Below are 21,607 nucleotides of genomic sequence, written 5' to 3' on the forward strand. Positions count from 1 at the left end.
AAATGCTGCAGATTTTTTTTTTTTTTTTACCTGAGCAGCATATTACATAAGAGACCACTTTTCAGATTTAAAAAACATCATGAAGGCTCCTGGGTTTTGCTGCAAAATTTAAGCAAGTGTGACAGTCAAAGTGTCCAGAAGAACTGTGGCTGGTTCTGCAAGATGCTCAGTAAAACCTACAGCTCATTTCCTTATCAAACTGCACTAATTATCTCATCTCATTATCTCTAGCCGCTTTATCCTTCTACAGGGTCGCAGGCAAGCTGGAGCCTATCCCAGCTGACTACGGGCGAAAGGCGGGGTACACCCTGGACAAGTCCTGCACTAATTGTCCCTGAGACAATTTTTTAAAGCAAAGGGTCGTCTCACACCAAATATTGACTTTGTTCCATTTATTATGGCTTACTTACTGATAGTATTTTTTAATGTTGAAAATTTTTATTTTTTTAAGCCATTTTTGGTCTACAGTATTTCTTGATATGTGCCTCATACTTTTGCACAGTACTGTACAGTTCATCATGTTGTGACATGCACAGGAAGGTATCCAGGTGATTCTCACCACCGCTGGAATTTATCTTGTGTTCACAGAACCACAGTTGTGCACATAACTCATGTTCTCATGGCACTTCAGAGCTACTGTGAGACACTCTAGTCAGAGTAACCGCACGACTGTGGCCATGGCAACATGGGGACTGGTGGAAGAATGGCTACTTCCTCTTTCTTACAGCATCAGTTCACCAACATTGTGCCATACACACAGAATACTGTGTAATACTCCACACTCATCAAGCACACTGTCAGACATCCCTTACAATATTTTTATTTTATTTTTATTTTTTACAGCAGGTGACATAGACTACATTTCTCATTACTGAATTCACTTTTTCAAAATTCTTCACTTTATCAACTGTTGTTTCAAAAAACGACAAAATTTATCAAATTCTTCACTTTATCATTACAGCAGTTGACCTCACATCTAAGATGCACAACACACCTCAAAATCACCTTATCTACCAGAACACTAGCAAAGGCTCTCTCTCAACATGAACACCTTATCATTCAGAACACAATGATAAAAAACCCCACTAATATCAGCCAACATTAACATCAGCAACTTTTCAGAGAAGGCCTTGCTTGTTTCAGCAAGACAATGCCAAAACACATTCTGCAGGTATTACAACTGCATGGCTCCATAGTAAAAATAAAAAAAAAAGTCTGGGTGCTAAACTGGCCTGCCTTCAGTCCATGCCAGTTGAGCAACCACTGAACAACTGAAATTATATATCAGGCACCAATGGGACAAAATTTCACTTTCAAAACTACAGCAACTCGTCTCCTCAGTTCCCAAACAGGTTATTAAAAGTAGAGGTGATACAATACAGTGGTAACCGTGCCTCTGTCCCAACTTTTTTGAAGTGTTGTTGGCATCAAATTCAAAATGAGCAGATACTTTTCAAAAAACAATAAAAATTCTCAATTTCAACATTTATGATGTCGTACTATTCTCAATGACATCTAGGGTTTCCATGACTTGCAAGTCATCACATTCTCTTTTTATTGAGGTTTCACACAGCATCCCAACTTTTTTGGAATTGGGGTTTGTAGAAACACTGGAATATAGTCCATTAAAACAAAAATACACACATTTCAGAGGGAATGTTCAAAAACATATCATGAAACCATGTTAATTCCAAGAATGTGACAAAAAGTATAAATATATTCGCTACACATACTGTACATCGACATACACATGCATGTAAGGTATCGATCAAGCACACTGAAAAAAGACTAAAAAAAAGTTTCACACGAACATTTACATGAATGGCATTTGGCCATAAATGTAAATGACCGACAGAAGTGCTTACAGAAGTCTCTCAAAAACACATCCTCATGTTATTTCACTAGGACAGGGACTAAGGGTCTCATCAGATTAAACACAGTGTTGAGAGGTTCGTTCCTCATGAAAAAGACAATACAAGTATTTGCTAATTTAAGTCCTCGGTGAACAGGTAGGTCTTTACACACTGATTCACACTTTCAGAAATATCATTTTGTTCCATTTTGAACCTGTATTCAATAGTTTTGAAAATATTTTGCAGATGGGAAAAATAAGTTGGAGAGACACAAAGTTTTGCTGGAGTTTAAGATTGAAAGAAGAATTCATGAAATTTGATTGATTTGAAGTCAGGAGACGTCAAACTTTCCATGAAAGTCACAAACCAGAACATGTATAGGAGTCTTCTTACACAAAACAGGATTATGCTTCTAGAACTTTCATTTCTTAACCTGCTATAAGAATGGGACACAAAAGATCTAAAATGACATGTACACTCAAAACATAACTTGCAAGATTGTCCATCAGCAATTTCTAAATGATTAACAGACAGAGACAATGCAGAACAATTCTTCGTTTGCATGTGACGTCATAGCTAATTATGCATGAGGCTTTAAACCGGAAGTGGGCCATGTTGGAGGATATACACAAACTCACATGGTGCACATTTACGATAGAAGATATGCTTGAGAGGTTGTTATGCTCAAGAATTCCTTTTGTTTCTTCACTATGCCAGGAGAGTTCTCCACGGAGCGTAGACATCAATGGCTGTCCAACATAAACTGGGCTGATGTAAGTGATGAGAAAGCAAAAGCCACATGAGTCTGCAGTGAACATTTTATCAACGGTAAGTGCTACGAACTAGTTATTAATAAAAGATCACAATCTATAAGAAATATTGGATCGTTTAATAGCCTGGTCGTGCAGAAACTTGCCGCTATCAAACGTGACAAAGCTGTGATCATTGAGCGTGTGAGCCGACAATCAAAGGCTTCTACGATTATTTCATTTTAAAGAGAGCTATATTTTTGATGACGCTGCTTTTATTTTACTTTTTCTTTCCATTAGGGAAACCAGCTGATCTCTCCAATTTTACAGATCCAGACTGGGCTCCAACACAAAATATGGGCCACAACAAAATCAAAGATGGTACTAAAGCAGTAGCTCGAAATGCTAGGCTTACAGAGTGCAGAAAGAAACACAAAATTATTGAACAATCTTCCCAAACAATCACAGAGTCAATCGAACAAGATTCATGTTAATCCACTACCTCAGATACTACACTGCAAAAAATTGAAAAATGAATTTGAGGAGCAAATTACTTCATAATAGTGAAATTATCTTGCTGCATGGACAGATATTTTTACTTGATAAGGCATCTTAGAATAAGTTGATTGCAATCTAGAACTAGGTTTAATAATCTCAGAATTGGTGTCTTGTATTCTTCTAATAGGAAATGCTAGATCGTTTCAACTATTTAAGATATTTTCACATGCTAAGACATCATTTTTTGCAGTGTGCAGCCTCCTCGCCCGGTGAGTGCTCTTTTATAACTAAATCTGTTATAGTGTGTTAGATACCTCTCTTTTGAAGCAGTCAAAATTGTTTTTAAAATAGATTTGAGAAATGACTACATGCTTGGGCGGCACGGTGGTGTAGTGGTTAGCGCTGTCATCTCACAGCAAGAAGGTCCGGGTTCGAGCCCCGTGGCCGGCGAGAGCCTTTCTGTGCGGAGTTTGCATGTTCTCCCCGTGTCCGCGTGGGTTTCCTCCGGGTGCTCCGGTTTCCCCCACAGTCCAAAGACATGCAGGTTAGGTTAACTGGCAACTCTAAATTGACCGTAGGTGTGAATGCGAGTGTGAATGGTTGTCTGTGTCTATGTGTCAGCCCTGTGATGACCTGGCGACTTGTCCAGGGTGTACCCCGCCTTTCGCCCGTAGTCAGCTGGGATAGGCTCCAGCTTGCCTGCAACCCTGTAGAACAGGATAAAGCGGCTAGAGATTATGAGATGAGATGAGACTACACGCTTCGAAATGTAACTCCTCTTTACCCTCCAGTCTGTACTCTTACCGCTGTATGTCTTACCACTGTGTATAGATGTGTATATTGTAGATCCTCCAACATGGCGGTGGTCAATGACGCAAGCAGTTTTGGTCACATGGTTGCAAACGAAGAATACACTTAGCTAACATAAGTAAAGTTAACGCAATACTCTGGAAACCCCGCCCCCATCCCCCAAATTACACACAGGCATGTCTGTGAATATGATTTCTAACAACAAAATAATAATCCCAAAACAGCCAATATTGTGAAGCTGGTGCTTGAACCTTGTGTGTATTTAATATATGTTTTCAGCATTATTCTACAATATCTGAGAATGGATCGATATTTACTGTGGGTTAGTTTGTTATAATGCTGGCGTATTCAGTTTTCTCTCCAGCGTTGGTCTGAACCCGCGCTGCTCCAGGTGTTAATGTAGGTTACAGTGGAGTAAGTATCATCTGGTCCAGTCTGTGGAAAGACAAAGCATGAAAATTAGACATAAAAACACAGTTATTTCTTTTGCTTTTACTGTTGCCCTCAAAAACCCAACTTATATTTATCCATCTGAGCAGGTGAGAGTTAAGGGCAGCAGGAGATACTTTCCTATAACTCACTATTCAATGAGAGCATGTGTGGTTCATGTGTGTTACCTGCAGTGTCTCACAAATCCAACTAAAGTTAGAAACAAATCTGCTATAACTGTTATTGTTGTAACCATGCAGAACTGAATCGAGATCAAATTAAGAATACAGTAGGACTCTGATGGACAATGAAAAGGAACAAAAAAAATTTCATCACATTCTCAATCATCTCCCTTCCTTTTCAAAGATTTAAAGATGCCACACTGCGCAAAATATCCCAGAATCCAGAGATGGTTTTGCCTGGATATTTCAAACTATGACCCATATATGATAAATCCATGTTGGGTTCTCTCTGATCACGGCATGGTAAAAAATATCTCCAGAGATGATCCAGATTCTTTCAAAAATTAAAAAAAAATAAAATCTCTAGATTATTGGGGTTTTGGCACAGTGCCACATAATAATAAAAATGCAGCTGAGCTGACGCCTGCATGTACACTAACCTGATCCTTCTGCTTTCTCTTCCAGTCTGGACGTTCTTCAGTCATCCTGTTCTCTCCACATCTTCCTCCTAAAGAGAAAAGACCTTTAGTTTTCCTTATCCAGAGTGACTTACAGGAGTGCTGCTGGTTTGATAGCTTCTGGTTCGAAAGGTTTTCAGTTAATCAATCTCAGTGTGTGTGTGTGTGTGTGTGTGTGTGTACCTCTACGTCTCCAACAAATAAATGTCACTACACCAGGTATCACCAACAATAAAACCGCCAGAATGCCAAAAACTGTCATAAAACACAACAAAGTTAATAAACGTAATAGGGATGAGGTTTTTTTTTTTACCTTTTCATTATTGAATAAAATGAAAAGTTTTGGCACCTATAGGGAGGCTGCTGCGTGTTTGCGGTTTATCTTGTTCCAGTGTTGTTGGTTCTGATGGAGGTGTTGTGTCTGTTTTGCTTGAGCGTGTTGAAGTTTCTCTTCTTCTGACTGAAAAGAACAATAAAACTTAAACAGGAATTAGTTTTAATATCACTGTGAGTAATATGGCCCATGACACTGGAGTAAAGCATGCTCACAGTCATTAATGAACAAATGTACCTTTAACAGATAGTCTGAAATATTTGTAATCAGCCTGTGCAGAACATCTGTAGTCTCCCTGATCCTCTTCAGTCAGGTCTGATATGAGTAGAGAGAGGTTTCTTGAAGGGTTTTTACTGACCAGTTTGACTCTGTTCCTGTGATGTCCAGTCTGTTCAGGGTAAATTTCCTGATAATTTGTTCCAGATCCTCTTCTAAACTTCCATTGTACAGACTTTGGTTTGTCCTGTAGGTCAGTGCAGACGCAGGGCAGAACTACAGACTCTCCTGTGAACCCAGTCACCGCCTCTAACCCTGCCTTCACCAGCTCACAGCCTGTAAACATCACATTTACAGTTAATAACAGAAGCAGAGCAATTATTAATATTCCCTGCTTGTAAATCACAACATTTTTAAAAGGATGTACAAAAATTTGATTTTCACAAGGTATAAGGATGAAGGGGATTAATCATAACTTGTGCAAATGCTGTTTTGCTTTTAGTTATTATCATCTGTGTTTATGGCATGCACCTCATCTTATGAAGGCAAGGTTACTGAAGGGACATCGTCTTAGGGCTACATGACACCTACATAAACCCTTCATTACAAATTAACTGAACCTAAAGACGTGTTGAAAAAGACTTTCTAAAGTATCAGCTGATGTACAGACTGTGTTTATCAATGTTAAGTTACTATCACACCGAGTCTAGTGACAGATTTCTGTAGACATTAAATGATGTTATGGTGGACAGTGACAACTACTGAAGCCTTTTTTAATGTTTATTTCGGCTTTTGTCAGGTGTCATGTCGCTCTATAAACACTACAGTGTTACAAATAAAATAGATTAGACTGAGAAATGTGTCAAATCCAATCTGACAGCATTCCAAAGTTCAGCTCAGTCTGATATCCATCATCACTATTTATTGCCATTTATAACTTGATACTGATGTGTCACAACATGAGATTATTTCCCCTTTTGTGATGGTAAATGGAGGAGATATTTTTGTTACATCTTTTTTGTGACCAAATGTTAATTTGAACAAGAACACAAGTTACAACCGAAAACAACTCGTTAATTGGACAATAAAGACAGTACAAGAATTGACAGGGTGGCACCTCACAGCAAGAAGGTCCGGGTTCGAGCCCCGTGGCCGGCGAGGGCCTTTCTGTGCGGAGTTTGCATGTTCTCCCCGTGTCCGTGTGGGTTTCCTCCGGGTGCTCCGGTTTCCCCCACAGTCCAAAGACATGCAGGTTAGGTTAACTGGTGACTCTAAATTGACCGTAGGTGTGAATGTGAGTGTGAATGGTTGTCTGTGTCTATGTGTCGGCCCTGTGATGACCTGGCGACTTGTCCAGGGTGTACCCCGCCTTTCGCCCATAGTCAGCTGGGATAGGCTCCAGCTTGCCTGTGACCCTGTAGAACAGGATAAAGCGGCTAGAGATAATGAGATGAGAAGAATTGACAGTAACAAATAATTACTAGTTATAATAATAATAATAATAATAAGAAGAAGAAGAAGAACAACAACAACTTTGCATGTAAATAAGGTGCAAACAAACGAAACCAAAAGGACATGAGTGGGGGGGGGGGGGGCAGCACCCCCTCCCACCCCAGCACTACACTCATTAGGTACGCTCACTCGAGTCTACTGGCATCCTATAGATTTTATATCTCTAACACACACACACACACACACACACACACACACACACACACACACACACACACAGGGGAAACAAGGAGAGTACAAGTCTCACAAAAAAAGCATCAAGTAAGGGAAGTGTTCATCCTACAAGTTCTTTCAGCGAATCAGCTACTGCGTGCCAGTTGTTTATGGTAGCCTCACTAGCGCCATTAACTCTAGCAGTTGACAGTTCTAAATAAATTACATCCAGGAAAGTATGGGCCCAGTGTCTGATGGTGAGAGAATGGGGAGGTTTCCATCGCAATGCAATCAACTTCTTGGCAGCTGTCAGGTCGGCTAGAACAACACGCTTTTTAAGATTTGTAATATTCATCTCTGACAGATCGTTTAGCAGAAGGACAAGTATAGTCACTGGTATGGTCACTGATACCAAGTCAGATAACTCAGCTGCCATTTTAGACCAGAACTGTGAGACAGGAGGGCAATTCCACATCATATGCAAAAAAGTGCCAGAGGCTTTCATAGAACATAGGCTACACAAGGGGTCAGTTATCAACTTCATACAATGGAGCTTGCGAGGGGTTAAATATGTTCTGTGTATATAGTTAAAGTGGATCTGCTGGTGGTCTGGGTTGCGGGAAGCCTCCCTAATATTGGCCCAGACCTGTGACCATTCAAAATCAGAATCAAGATTGGGGCAGTCACGCCTCCACATTCTGTCAAGTGGTAATTCATGATAAGAGGCCTCCAGGAAGAAGTGATATAATGCAGAGAGCGTACCTCTATTTTTAGTTTGTGTGATGAGTAACTTGTATAGTGGGTGGACTGGTAAAGATTGTTGCCCCGGGGCACCATGTGCCAGTAGAGATGATCTAAGCTGCAGATAGAAAAAGAACGAGCATACAGGCACATTATACCCGTCTCTAATATCTTGAAAGGTACACAGCCCAAAGTCACCATAAACATCGTCTAAAGTGGGAATATGACTATTACTCCAGGCAGAACATGAAATAGGTCTTCCTCCAATCAAAAGGCCTCGGTTGGTAAAGATCGGTGTAAGTGTATGCCACTTGCAGGAGATCTTGCATTGAAGTTCAGCCGCACGCCATGTCTGAATAAGTTGTGAAACTATTGAGCCAAAATGCAACCGACATTGCTTATTGGATATATTAGCAAAGAGAACCTCCTGCAAGTCCCAGGGTCTCACACAATTTTCCTCTCGCCTACGCCAGGAAACTGATGCATTAGAGTCACACCATACAAGTAATGACCTAAGCACGAATGACCAGAAATAAAACTTACAGTTAGGTACCGAGAAGCCACCACTGGCCACTCCTCTTCGTATAGTTGACAGTCTGAGGTACGGACGCGTCCTGTTCCAGATAAACCGTGAAATACTAGAATGTAATTTGTTCCAATAATTGACAGGAGGGGAGGGGGGGGGGGATCATTGAACTGATAAAATGTATTATGGGCAAAATATTAATTTTGACTATAGAGATACGGGCTCTGAGAGAGTTGGGGAGACTAATCCACCCATCCAAGTCTGTTTTAATTTTATTCATTGTGTCTGAGTAGTTATGCGTTACAATGTGATTCAAGGATGGGAAGATTTGTATCCCGAGATATTTAAAGTTCTGGACAACTGGAAGACCAGCTGCAAATTGCAACCTCCTAGCCGAATCATTAAGAGGAAGTAATGAGGACTTGGTCCAGTTGATCTTAAAACCAGAGAGACAACTAAATTCTTCACAAATGGACAGCAAGTTAGGTATAGATTGTAGTGGATTCTCCATAAAGACCAAAACATCATCGGCATATCAAGACAAGTGGTGATGAGTGTCGTGAACTGAAATAGGACGCACATTGGAAGACTGACGAATCAGCTGAGCAAGTGGCTCAAAAGAAAAGTGCAAAAAGTTCTGGACTCGGGGGACAGCCCTGTCGGGATGATCTAGTGACTGGAAAGAGTGCAGAGGCTAGTTGGCCAGTGAGTGCCAGGGCTGAGGGATTTAAGTACAGAACCTTAATCATATGAATAAACAGGCATGAAAATGGGTCAGGGGTTGAAAAGGTGAGAAGGGTGCGCACGCGCGGGGGTGGGGTATTGTCAGGCGACAGGAGTTGGTGGTGCGGAGGAAATACTTCCGGTACACTGATGTATCGCAGTTTGGACGTGAGCAATCAAAGCATGACTGCCCTTGTTTGCATAATTTATGTCCTTGTGGCAGAGGACACATCTGGCCAATCCCTCTCTGTCAATTTTCTTAAAGAAATCCCCAACATGAAAGGACACCTCTTGTCCCTTCACAGATACCTTGCCCTCCAGCTTAAGCCAGGCCCACTTCCAGCTTAACAGCTGCAGCGTCCTCTTCCCCTAACACACTCATTCTAAGGCCCACTTTACACGGGGACGGTCTGAAACAAAAACGCAAAAGTCCGTTTTCGTTCTCACTTTTTTCCGCGTCTACATGACCGTTTTCAAGGAGGAAATCTGCGTCTATACGGTGACGCATAAATGTGTGGAATTCAATTGGATGTTGTAATAGAGTGTGCCGAGCGGATGGAGTAGTCAGTCAGAATGATGAGCAAAACAAGGAAAATTCTTTCACAAAAATAGTTTTCTTTTTATTCTTAAGCCGGCAGTTAACACAAACAGGACAAACAAACAAACAAACAAACAAAAAAAAAAAACATGACAAAACCAAACAAAAAAAAATTCTGGGACAAAATGCCCACGCAAGCTAGGCTACTCTGGCATTACTCACACAGAGCTCAAGTCATGCATCCCCTGAATGAACAGTGCAGCGCATATTTAAGACTACGTCACAGTCTTAACACAATTAAAATCAATCAACACATCTAGACAGATTTTAACAGTTCTAAACATTTTCACTGCATGCATTACACTCCTACAACAATGTGCAGACCTTAAATATTACAACAAACACTTACGTAAGATTTTTAGACCATTTCTCTCCGCTCTAATGAGCTGCTTTCCCGCGCATCGCGGAAGAAACCTTGAAAAGCGCTTTCAGACCTGCGTTCTGGTCTGGTCCCGCACCCGGAAGACTACAGCAGGTAAATGGCTACAAACATTTCTGGCTGATGTTAGATAAACTCTAGCAGAAAAGGATTCAGATGTTAAACGTGCGCACTTAATGAATCTTTACACGCTATTGTTTATAGTGAAAACTAATAAATGCTTGCGCTGTTTAAACCTGTGTCGCGTCTTTTACTATGAACACATGTACCAAACATTTCAGGTTTACATATCTAAAAGTTGTAACAAATGTACCTGTAACAAAACATACTTGTAAAGCCCCCATTACCAAACCCACAACAAACATACAACACAGATTGCATTTGGAATGTCTTTGCAACTGTGGTTTAGTCCATTGCACTTGACCATTGAAACATGACCAGCGGGAGGAACCGCTGTTTAGTGACAGACGCATTGCGCTCTGTCACAGATGTGCATGCCAGGCGGCTAGGTGGTGCTGTGAAAGACCTCCGCTATGTCTGCACGCATGCGCAACGTCTAACGTCTTGTCTGATCTGCACATTCTCTCTGCAGATTCTGCACATCTGCGCCGCGAAAACTTTGACTACTCTGGCTATGGTAAGTAAGAAAGTAAGTAAAAAAGTAAGAGCATACTATACCCGCCTCTGTTCATTAACGGTATATGTGCAGGTTTGGTATAGATGTTCGAAGGACTCCTGGACGTTTATTAAAGCTGCAAGAGCAGCTTGAAGGTCCGTTGGATCGATGTAATCAGACATGCTCTTACTTTTTTACTTACTTTCTTACTTCCCGGGCTGGCATGTACAGTATATGACATATGTATGACGTAAACGCGTACCCGACGTGAGCAGATCCGAGCAGAGTTTCGCGTATTGGGTAGTTTAGACGGATATGCAACGGGGGCTGTTTTTAACTTATCCACTCTGGAAGGCGTTTTCAATTTTTTCCGTTTTTCAGCCTCGGAAACGCCGTCGCCGTGTAGACGAAAGGCACTTCCGATAAAATATTTAGTCGTTTTTACCCGACAGCGTCCTCATGTAAACGGGCCCTAAGGATAATGTTTGTATTAGTGCAAGTGGTACATCAGTATCAACTGTAAACCACTCTCTACTGTTAGTCCGTGACCTAGAGGGGTTGGTTGTTACCGAAAAAGTGGCAAAGGCTACCATACCTTTTCTGAAAGCTTGGAGTCTCAGCTTTTCAATGATGTATGATGGCCATCTGACAGGAGTAGCTGTTTTGAGTTATCACACATAATGTAAACTAAGGTTGAGAAAATATTGTGTATAAATCAAGCAGAACACTGATATTGCCGAAATCTATATTGGACATGTTGGAATATTTTATTTTGTTATGTTTGGCATCATTTTAAAGGGGAGACTCTGAGCTTTCGTTTAAATCCTTTTGTGAGCATTTTAGATGAGTACAGCCAACCCTGGAGCTCTTCAAACTTTTAATCACACACATTTTCCTTCCATTTCCGCCTAAGTCATCCTTTGTCTTTTAATTCTGTGGCACCAGGGAGTACCAGAAAAACAAAATCCAAACACTGAAATACTGGCATGACCCTGAGGATTCAGAAAATGTACCATTTACCCATATTATCTGATTTGGAGGGGGGATAACAGACATGGCATTTTTTCAAAGACAAAACAGCAGTCTCATCTCATTATCTGTAGCCGCTTTATCCTGTTCTACAGGGTCGCAGGCAAGCTGGAGCCTATCCCAGCTGACTACGGGCGAAAGGTGGGGTACACCCTGGACAAGTCGCCAGGTCATCACAGGGCTGACACATAGGCACAGACAACCATTCACACTCACACTCACACCTACGGTCAATTTAGAGTCACCAGTTAACCTAACCTGCATGTCTTTGGACTGTGGGGGAAACCGGAGCACCCGGAGGAAACCCACGCGGACACGGGGAGAACATGCAAACTCCACACAGAAAGGCCCTCGCCGGCCACGGGGCTCGAACCCGGACCTTCTTGCTGTGAGGCGACAGCGCTAACCACTACACCACCGTGCCGCCCCAAACCAGTAGTGTACGATTCTAATTTGTTGACATGTCGAGTTGAAAGTCTGAGGTAAAACATTTTTAGAAAAAGTTATTATTCAGCATTTTGAGATATTTCAAAGGGTCCTTAATACATGTCCAACACATATAATTTATATCAGGTCCCAACTTTCATGGAATTTACATTACAAAATGAACACAGTGTTCTGCTTGATTTATATGCAATATTTTCTCAACCTTAGTTTACATTGTGTGAGATAACTCAAAACAGCTACTCTTGTCAGATGGCCATCATACATCACTGAAAAGCTGAGAATCCAAGCTTTCAGAAAAGGTATGGTAGCCTTTTCCACTTTTTCAGTAACGGTTTCCATATTTTGAGGCCCTGGCTCACGGTCTATGTGTTCACACCAGAAACTACTAAAGCTTTAATGGCCAGGAGTAGGCTAGCTGACTTAGAATGGTGACAAAAGCTACAGCAGCGACTAAAAATATCATCAACATAACGATTTACACAACAGCTTTAGTGGCTTTTGGTCTAAACACACGGCAAGCCTTTCGTGACACACTCTTCCCTGTTGTCTTCTCTCTAATTTCGCGCTGAAAAAAATTGACGCCCCGTCTTGTCAATGGATGGAGCCCGGGCAGTAAATGCGAGACGCCCGCTTTCGCTATTTTAGATGGCTCAAAACCATTACGTTTTAATGAATCAATAAATAACAGTGTAAAACAGTGGAGTGTAAAAAAGACCAGGGTTCACAAGTTTTTATTTTGTCACAAAAGGCTTCAAGCATAGGCCAAAGTATAGGCTAACAAGTTTTAGAGTTTACCACTTCACCTTCAGCCTTTTCAGCCCCTCACGTGAATATTAACCTCACACGTCCCTGAAATACCAATTACAGAGATAATAGAAAGAAGTTTGTGTTTCTTCTTTTATGTTACCGTTAACTACACAAGCTTTAAGCTAACTTAATATCTGGCAAACGGGAGCTATTATTTTCACCAGAGCTTCGGCTAGCTCTGGCAGTGTTCAACGCAAGCTGTAGCGAACGGCAGTAACTTTGTTATACCGCACAAAATATGAAAACGATTTAAACCATTACTCACCAAATTCAATCCGCTGGTAAATGCAGGTAAATGTGCAAGTTACACTCTGGTCTGCCTTGTCCCAGGCCATCCTTAAAAAAAATCCGTTTCCTGTCCACCGGGTGAGCAAAAAAATTTTCAGTCGGGAGGGAGGGATTTTTATTTTTATTTTTTTTTATTATATATGGATGGATAAGAAATCGCAATGCTGTGTTTGCTTTTTCTTTCAGTACTTTTTTATTACAAAAGCAGACACATTTAATAAAATGACAGTTTAATCAACTGAAACTTGTACAAAAACTTTAAGTTAGCATTTTAAATGCTGACTGCAACATTTGCAAAACTTTTACAAAGGTACTTAAAATGTCCGACACACGGACTTTTTGTAGTTCTAAATCGACCGTTAGGCCGAGTTCGGATGAAATTACACTATTAAAATGATCACTGAATGATTTGTTTTTCTGAATCTTTACTATTTTGTTGTTCGCTAGAATACCATTTTGCGATTTCACACTTAAGCAAATGTTTGAAAACTCCGGATCTCCTTCCTTCATGGTGGCTGCCATTTTTTTTGTGCCGCACGGTGCATGCGCAGAGCTGATTCGACAGGGCTTTCCACAAGCACCGGCTGCGGCCACACAATTAAGTCCAGCCGGCTACTTTAATGACTATTTTTGTAGCCCACAGGCTCTAAATATTAATTTTCGATTTTAATAAAATTAAATGTTTATCTAACGGACTGACAATAATCAAACTGAACCGCACTCATTTAAGTTGTGATTCGTGCTGTTTGTACCGATAATAACCACAAATTCCCCGCCGACTTCGTTGATCAGGGGAGAGTAACTCATCCGCGGCCCCGACATGCGGTGTGTGCGCGCGCGCACTCGGCGGAGGCAGTATGAGCTTTAGTGGAAAGCCCTGGGAATGCGTAAATGTCAAGTTCGAGTTTAGATTTACGAACCCGAAAAAAATGTCGAAAAACCGGCGTTAAAAAAAAAAAAAATTCACCCGCACAAACAGCACTCACCCAGCCGGTGGACCGGAAACAGAACATTTTTTAATAATGGCCCCAGGTGGATATGTCCTGCTTCTCGTTCTCGCAGCTTTGCAATTCAACCACAGGCTCTCTCCATGCACTCCATGCACACGTGAAGACTGTGCGCATGATTGGAATAATGGAACGCAGTTTGGCATATGATTGGTTCTCGGCAGCGAAGCAGCCAGGAGGATTTACTGACCGTCCAAGTGTCATTTAAAGGGCCGATTTCTGAAGTGCTCAGTTTGCGTATTAAGTCAATCATATGATAATTTAAAAAAAAAATCTCCTCGGATCTACACGATTCGCGTAGGTCACCCTTTTTGACTTCAAAACGGCGAATTTCGCCGAAAGGTGAGAGATTTTCATGCCTGATAAAGTTTCCAGCAAAACCCATTTTTTTCTATTACCACCCACAGAAAGGACCACTCCAGCCTGTCAAAGGCTTTCATAGCGTCAAGGGATAGAACTGCAGCTGGGGCTGTTTTGTCTACTGCAGCATTATATGCAGGAGTCGTCTGACATCATCCGCAGCTAGCCTAGACTTTATAAATCCAGTTTGATCGCAGCTGACTAATGTCGGCATGTGATTCTGAATGCATCGAGCCAGCACATTTGCATATATTTTGAGATCTGCATTTAATAAACCGAGTGGTCTATAACTACTGCAGTCTACAGGGTCCTTGTCTTTCTTTAAGAGTAAAGATATCAGGGCTATATTGACGTCACTTGAAAAACTGCCTTGTCTATAGATGTCATTATCATGTCTTAAAGTAGCGGGCCTAGCTTGTCCCAGAATTCCACGTCTACTTCAGGTGGTATTCCATCAAACCCTGGTGATTTATTTCTTTGCATGTCGAGAGCCGCTGACTTAAGCTCTTCCAGCGATATGGGTGCGTTAAGTTGCATAGAATCAGTTGCTGCCATCTGTGGTAGATCTAGCTGATCAAGGAAATTGTGACACCTACGGTATCTCTATCTAACTGTATCTCTGATTGGTATAAGTTAGAGTAAAACGTGTGAAAGGTCTCATTCACCTGCTTTAGTTCAGTTACAATTTTGCCCGCCGCGGACCTGATAGAAGCAAAGCATTCATTTGTCCTGATTTTGGAGGCTAGAAGGTGACTGGGTTTAGACCCTTGAAAACAGTAACGCTGCTTAGACCTATGTATTAGGAATTCTGACTGTTGCTTTAAAATATTATTAATTTATTTTTTAATGCTGTCACGTTGTAATTCAATCTGTTGGGAGTAGTTACTTTGTAAGGTCAAATCTATTCTGGCCAAGTCAGCTTCCAGAGTTTGTAATTTAGCTGTTCTAGCCTTATGCAAATTTGAGGCGAAGCGCGTGGCGTTGCTGTGTATAAATCCTTTGACGGCATCCCACAAAATTCTGGGGTCATCAACCGAGCCTAAATTAAAGTCCAAAAAAATCCTCTAATTGGTGCAGAAACTGGGATTTATAATCATTGTTTAACAAGGTGCCAGCAGCTGTGGCAAACCGACTCGCCGATATGAACGCAAAATGAACAGACCTCTCCTCCAATGAGAAGTTTAAGCTTCCATTCCTGTTTCCCAGAATATGATAGAAGCAGGGCGGCACGGTGGTGTAGTGGTTAGCGCTGTCGCCTCACAGCAAGAAGGTCCGGGTTCGAGTCCCGGGGCCGGCGAGGGCCTTTCTGTGTGGAGTTTGCATGTTCTCCCCGTGTCCGCGTGGGTTTCCTCCGGGTGCTCCGGTTTCCCCCACAGTCCAAAGACATGCAGGTTAGGTTAACTGGTGACTCTAAATTGACCGTAGGTGTGAATGTGAGTGTGAATGGTTGTCTGTGTCTATGTGTCAGCCCTGTGATGACCTGGCAACTTGTCCAGGGTGTACCCCGCCTTTCGCCCGTAGTCAGCTGGGATAGGCTCCAGCTTGCCTGCGACCCTGTAGAAGGATAAAGCGGCTAGAGATAATGAGATGAGATGAGATGATAGAAGCAAAGACAACAATTTCCCCTGCAATATCCCCTGGTGATGCCCAATAAACAACAACAAAACACACAAAATCCAATAAACAGTCAAGCAAAAAATAACTAAACCAAAAGATAATGAAACACTCATATGTTGATCCGTAATCTAGAATGGACATGGGACCACAAAGGATCAAACTTAACCTCAAACCCAGCACTTAATAAACTGAACCGTTGAATCAGGCTGCTAGAATGTAGTTACGCTACAATGACCTGCATAGCGCTTGTATTGTTTCTGCCTACCGCTAGCGGCCTGCGATGGCTACTCACGCGTCGCGTTTTGGTCTTTGCTTTCTACGTTATTGATTCCCGTGCGGACTTCCCCAGTACACAAATACTGATGACGTAGTCAGTATTCTCAGTAATCTTGTGGTTCTCGAATTTTTGCGATGTGACAACGGGAAGTGGAAAAAAAAATTTGTTTATGAAGTAGATTCTCATCTTCCGACTTCTGCTACCATCAATGGTGAGTAGGTTGTATTTTCTAAACATATAGAAGTGATCGCTTAAGTATTTTTCTTGATTACTGCCAAGTTTCATCGTAATCAAAAGACTAGCACATTGGTTTTGCTATTGTTAGAAAACTGTGTCCAAGTGCTGCCGGCAGATGGGCGGCCACGATTGATTTCTACCGCTAACTTGGGAGGACGAGGGCTTTATAAATCCATTGTTTCATTTATAATTCACAATAAAACTAATTAATCTTAGACAGTATCTTGAACGAATAAATAAAGTTTACTTGCAGTTATACTGTATGTATTCCATATAAAATGTCGATTTTAGGGTAGGCCCAAGTGAATTTTGTGCAAGAGCACAAAACTGAAGAAAAAGGGCAGGGGTACCTATATAATAAGTAACTGGGCAGAAAATGAAACCTATGATGACGCAATCGAATTCGACCTTACTAAGTTTGCCCTCACTGCCGACCACATGAGGACTTAACTATCTCCTAAACTTAACGATTTCCATAATTTTTTGACAAAGAAATGTGAACATTAGCGTTGTACATCACTGGTTAGATTGTTCTAATTGGTACATTAGTTTTGAGAGATGAAAGTGGAGCAAAGAAAAAAACCTGAACTTTTGAAAGTCAAACTAAGATTGGGGGGGAGGGGCAACGTCCCCCGAAAATATTTTAATAAAATAACATGCAAAACCCTGCATTCTAGTACTTATTTTAACTAAAACAAGTTATAACTTAAGCCTTTTTCTTTCATGTACATGAATGATTAATATGTCAAAAATATCGAATTTAATTCCCCTAGTTAATGAGTAATTTTCAGGAGTGCATTTAGAAAACACGGTGATTTTCCTGCTACACAGTTCATTACTTTGAAAAAAATCAGACAGTTGAAGGTAAACTCAGCAAAATGCCAAAACAGTCCTGTTAAAAAGTAAAGGTCTGTTAGAGTTTCGAAAGCTTTCAGGTTTCAATGTTGGGGACACTGAGCCTCGTTTATCAATCTTTTAGTAGAGTTGTGTGTTTGCAGAAGCTAAAGTGAACTAAAAATTTCCAATTCATATTTATGCGAGTTGAAGCCAATTGTTTACATTAGTTCGTACTGTCTGTAAATTTAAACACACCAATGAAGACCAAATTTCTCATAAATCAGGGGCGTGGGGGGCACGGTGGTGTAGTGGTTAGCGCTGTCGCCTCACAGCAAGAAGGTCCTGGGTTCGAGCCCCGGGGCCGGCGAGGGCCTTTCTGTGCGGAGTTTGCATGTTCTCCCCGTGTCCGCGTGGGTTTCCTCCGGGTGCTCCGGTTTCCCCCACAGTCCAAAGACATGCAGGTTAGGTTAACTGGTGACTCTAAATTGACCGTAGGTGTGAGTGTGAATGGTTGTCTGTGTCTATGTGTCAGCCCTGTGATGACCTGGCAACTTGTCCAGGGTGTACCCCGCCTTTCGCCCGTAGTCAGCTGGGATAGGCTCCAGCTTGCCTGCGACCCTGTAGAAGGATAAAGCGGCTAGAGATAATGAGATGAGATGAGATGAGAAATCAGGGGCGTAGGGTGTGTCACACACTGACTGGCAGCCTGAGTACATTATGTAACAAAAAATAATTACCATTGCTAGTTTTAGGTAGCTTAGAAACCGGCTCTTCCATTACTGCTGTTTCTTCCACGTTTTCTTGATGTTGTGTTCTAGAAACGGCACTAAAACTTAGCTTCGAAACCACAAAATGCAACTTTGATGAAAAAAAAAAAATTAGATAATAAAATGCTTACCTCTCTTCACGTCTAAACAAGGAGGAAAGTTTTGCTTGTTTTGACATGGCGAATTATTAACACGAGGAAATACTTGTAATTTGCAACTAAAAAGACTGCAGCTACACTGGTAGCTTGAACACGCTTTCTAGCGCGATTGTGTTGCGCTTGTGCAGAACAGCGTCAGTCCTGCGCGCCTTAGCATGTGCACCTGAAGGTGCTGGCACGCACGCCATTAACAAAGAACACCTACAGTGGGGCAAAAAAGTATTTAGTCAGTCACCAATTGTGCAAGTTCTCCCACTTAAAAAGATGAGAGAGGCCTGTAATTTTCATCATAGGTACACTTCAACTATGAGAGACAAAATGAGAAAAAAAAAAAATCCAGAAAATCACATTGATTTTTAAAGAATTTATTTGCAAATTATGGTGGAAAATAAGTATTTGGTCAATAACAAAAGTTCATCTCAATACTTTGTTATATACCCTTTGTTGGCAATGACAGAGGTCAAACGTTTTCTGTAAGTCTTCACAAGGTTTTCACACACTGTTGCTGGTATTTTGGCCCATTCCTCCATGCAGATCTCCTCTAGAGCAGTGATGTTTTGGGGCTGTCGCTGGGCAACACGGACTTTCAACTCCCTCCAAAGATTTTCTATGGGGTTGAGATCTGGAGACTGGCTAGGCCACTCCAGGACCTTGAAATGCTTCTTACGAAGCCACTCCTTCGTTGCCCGGGCGGTGTGTTTGGGATCATTGTCATGCTGAAAGACCCAGCCACGTTTCACCTTCAATGCCCTTGCTGATGGAAGGAGGTTTTCACTCAAAATCTCACGATACATGGCCCCATTCATTCTTTCCTTTACACGGATCAGTCGTCCTGGTCCCTTTGCAGAAAACAGCCCCAAAGCATGATATTTCCACCCCCATGCTTCACAGTAGGTATGGTGTTCTTTGGATGCAACTCAGCATTCTTTCTCCTCCAAACACAAGTTAAGTTTTTACCAAAAAGTTCTATTTTGATTTCATCTGACCATATGACATTCTCCCAATCCTCTTCTGGATCATTCAAAAGCTCTCTAGCAAACTTCAGACGGGCCTGGACATGTACTGGCTTAAGCAGGGGGCACTGCAGGATTTGAGTCCCTGGCGGCGTAGTGTGTTACTGATGGTAGCCTTTGTTACTTTGGTCCCAGCTCTCTGCAGGTCATTCATTAGGTCCCCCCATGTGGTTCTGGGATTTTTGCTCACTGTTCTTGTGATCATTTTGACCCCACGGGGTGAGATCTTGCGTGGAGCCCCAGATGGAGGGAGATTATCAGTGGTCTTGTAATGTCTTCCATTTTCTAATAATTGCTCCCACAGTTGATTTCTTCACACCAAGCTGCTTACCTATTGCAGATTCAGTCTTCCCAGCCTGGTGCAGGTCTACAGTTTTGTTTCTGGTGTCCTTTGACAGCTCTTTGGTCTTGGCCATAGTGGAGTTTGGAGTGTGACTGTTTGAGGTTGTGGACAGGTGTCTTTTACACTGATAACGAGTTCAAACAGGTGCCATTAATACAGGTAACGAGTGGAGGACAGAGGAGCCTCTTAAAGAAGTTGTTACAGGTCTGTGAGAGCCAGAAATCTTGCTTGTTTGTAGGTGACCAAATACTTATTTTACCGAGGAATTTACCAATTAATTCATTAAAAATCCTACAATGTGATTTCCTGGATTCTTTCCCCCCATTCTGTCTCTCATAGTTGAAGTGTACCTATGATGAAAATTACAGGCCTCTCTCATCTTTTTAAGTGGGAGAACTTGCACAATTGGTGGCTGACTAAATACTTTTTTGCCCCACTGTATCTTTAATCAATGAACTGTATTTGGGCTATTAAAGGACCGCGCCCATGCAAGGATGATGCGAAGTATTACGCCGCGTTTAGGAACATGAAAAATCCGAAAAATAAATTTCTCCATTCTGAAAACCGGAGATTTTCAAGAGTTTTGTCAAATATCTGTGTTCCCGGGTAAATCCGGAAGACTTTCATCCCTGAGTTTTGAAGGGTGAATGGTGGCAGTATACAGTTATGTGTCACACTCATGCTGTAATTGTTTTTAAAAAGATGTTAATTACCATGGTAATTAAAATAAAAATAATAGTATATGACATTGTAGTTTGGATACATTTTATTTTCTTGTTCTCCTCATAAGCTTTCAGCTGATACCTTACTTTTTGAAGTAGGACAAAAATTAAGCAAGTTATGGTCATTTACAGGTGGAAGTTGTTGATATCGGTCACAGTTCTTCTATTGTTTTAGTGTGTAATGAAGGGCTGAAAATCCCCTCGATTTTTCAAAATTAAAAAATTCATAACTTTAATATTTGTCATAGATAGCTGATTCATGCATCATTTTAAAGGTCTTTTCTAGTGTAGCAGAAATATTCTTAATCTAATAACTTTGATTTTTGTCGTCACATGCCTATAGAATGAGCTGCATCTAGCAGAAGTAACTGTGAGTTTAGGGCTCAGGAAGAAAAACAGGAATCAGCTCTCCTCTCTGGATGCCCCGGCACACACACACACACACACACACACACACACACATCTTAACTGCCGGCTAACCAGGTACCCGAGCAAACAAACAAGCTCAGCGTCACAGTCAAACCCTCCAGATTATAGTAGTGGTATGCTCAGTTCTGTCCTTAGAGAAAGCTAAGGGAGCCCACAAAGCGCCAGCAAATAAATATTTATTTACCAGCTGAAGGTCGGTCCGTATGGTGAAATACCGTGACCGAGGTCTTGAAAGTACTGACCGAGGCCTCCCTCACGGTATTTCACCATACGGACCGACCTTCAGCTGGTAAATAATATATTTATTTTTTTCTTTACCAAATTCTAACAGGAATCGAGAGCGCCCGAAAGGGAAAACTACTTCTTCTTCTTCTGGTTTATTGGCAGTGGGCAAGCAACTTTTAGATGTGCATTACCGCCATCTTCTGAAAGGGAGTGTGGGTCTGGATCTACGCTACTCTACACCCAAAGGGGAAAAAGGAAAAGGAGAAA

The 21,607-nt window shown here is 41.5% G+C and overlaps 1 protein-coding gene across 2 annotated transcripts in view; it reads right to left on the reverse strand.

Annotated features, from left to right (window-relative positions):
- Positions 1 to 808: 808 nt before the first annotated feature.
- The window catches only part of LOC132872385 (junctional adhesion molecule-like), a 57,487-nt gene continuing 36,688 nt past the window's right edge, over positions 809 to 21,607 (reverse strand). Inside the window, exons 3-6 of one of the 2 annotated variants that reach the window (XM_060907159.1) lie at positions 5,551 to 5,865; positions 5,329 to 5,439; positions 4,962 to 5,234; positions 809 to 4,345 (exon numbers count right to left, since the gene is read on the reverse strand). In XM_060907159.1, the coding sequence (XP_060763142.1) occupies positions 5,116 to 5,234; positions 5,329 to 5,439; positions 5,551 to 5,865 (545 nt within the window). In that variant the 3' untranslated portion in view covers positions 809 to 4,345; positions 4,962 to 5,115. Of the gene's footprint in view, positions 4,346 to 4,961; positions 5,440 to 5,550; positions 5,866 to 21,607 lie in introns of both variants that reach the window. The other variant, XM_060907168.1, reaches the window with a different exon arrangement.

Source organism: Neoarius graeffei, chromosome 2 (genome assembly GCF_027579695.1).
Source record: "Neoarius graeffei isolate fNeoGra1 chromosome 2, fNeoGra1.pri, whole genome shotgun sequence".
Lineage (NCBI taxonomy): Eukaryota > Metazoa > Chordata > Actinopteri > Siluriformes > Ariidae > Neoarius > Neoarius graeffei.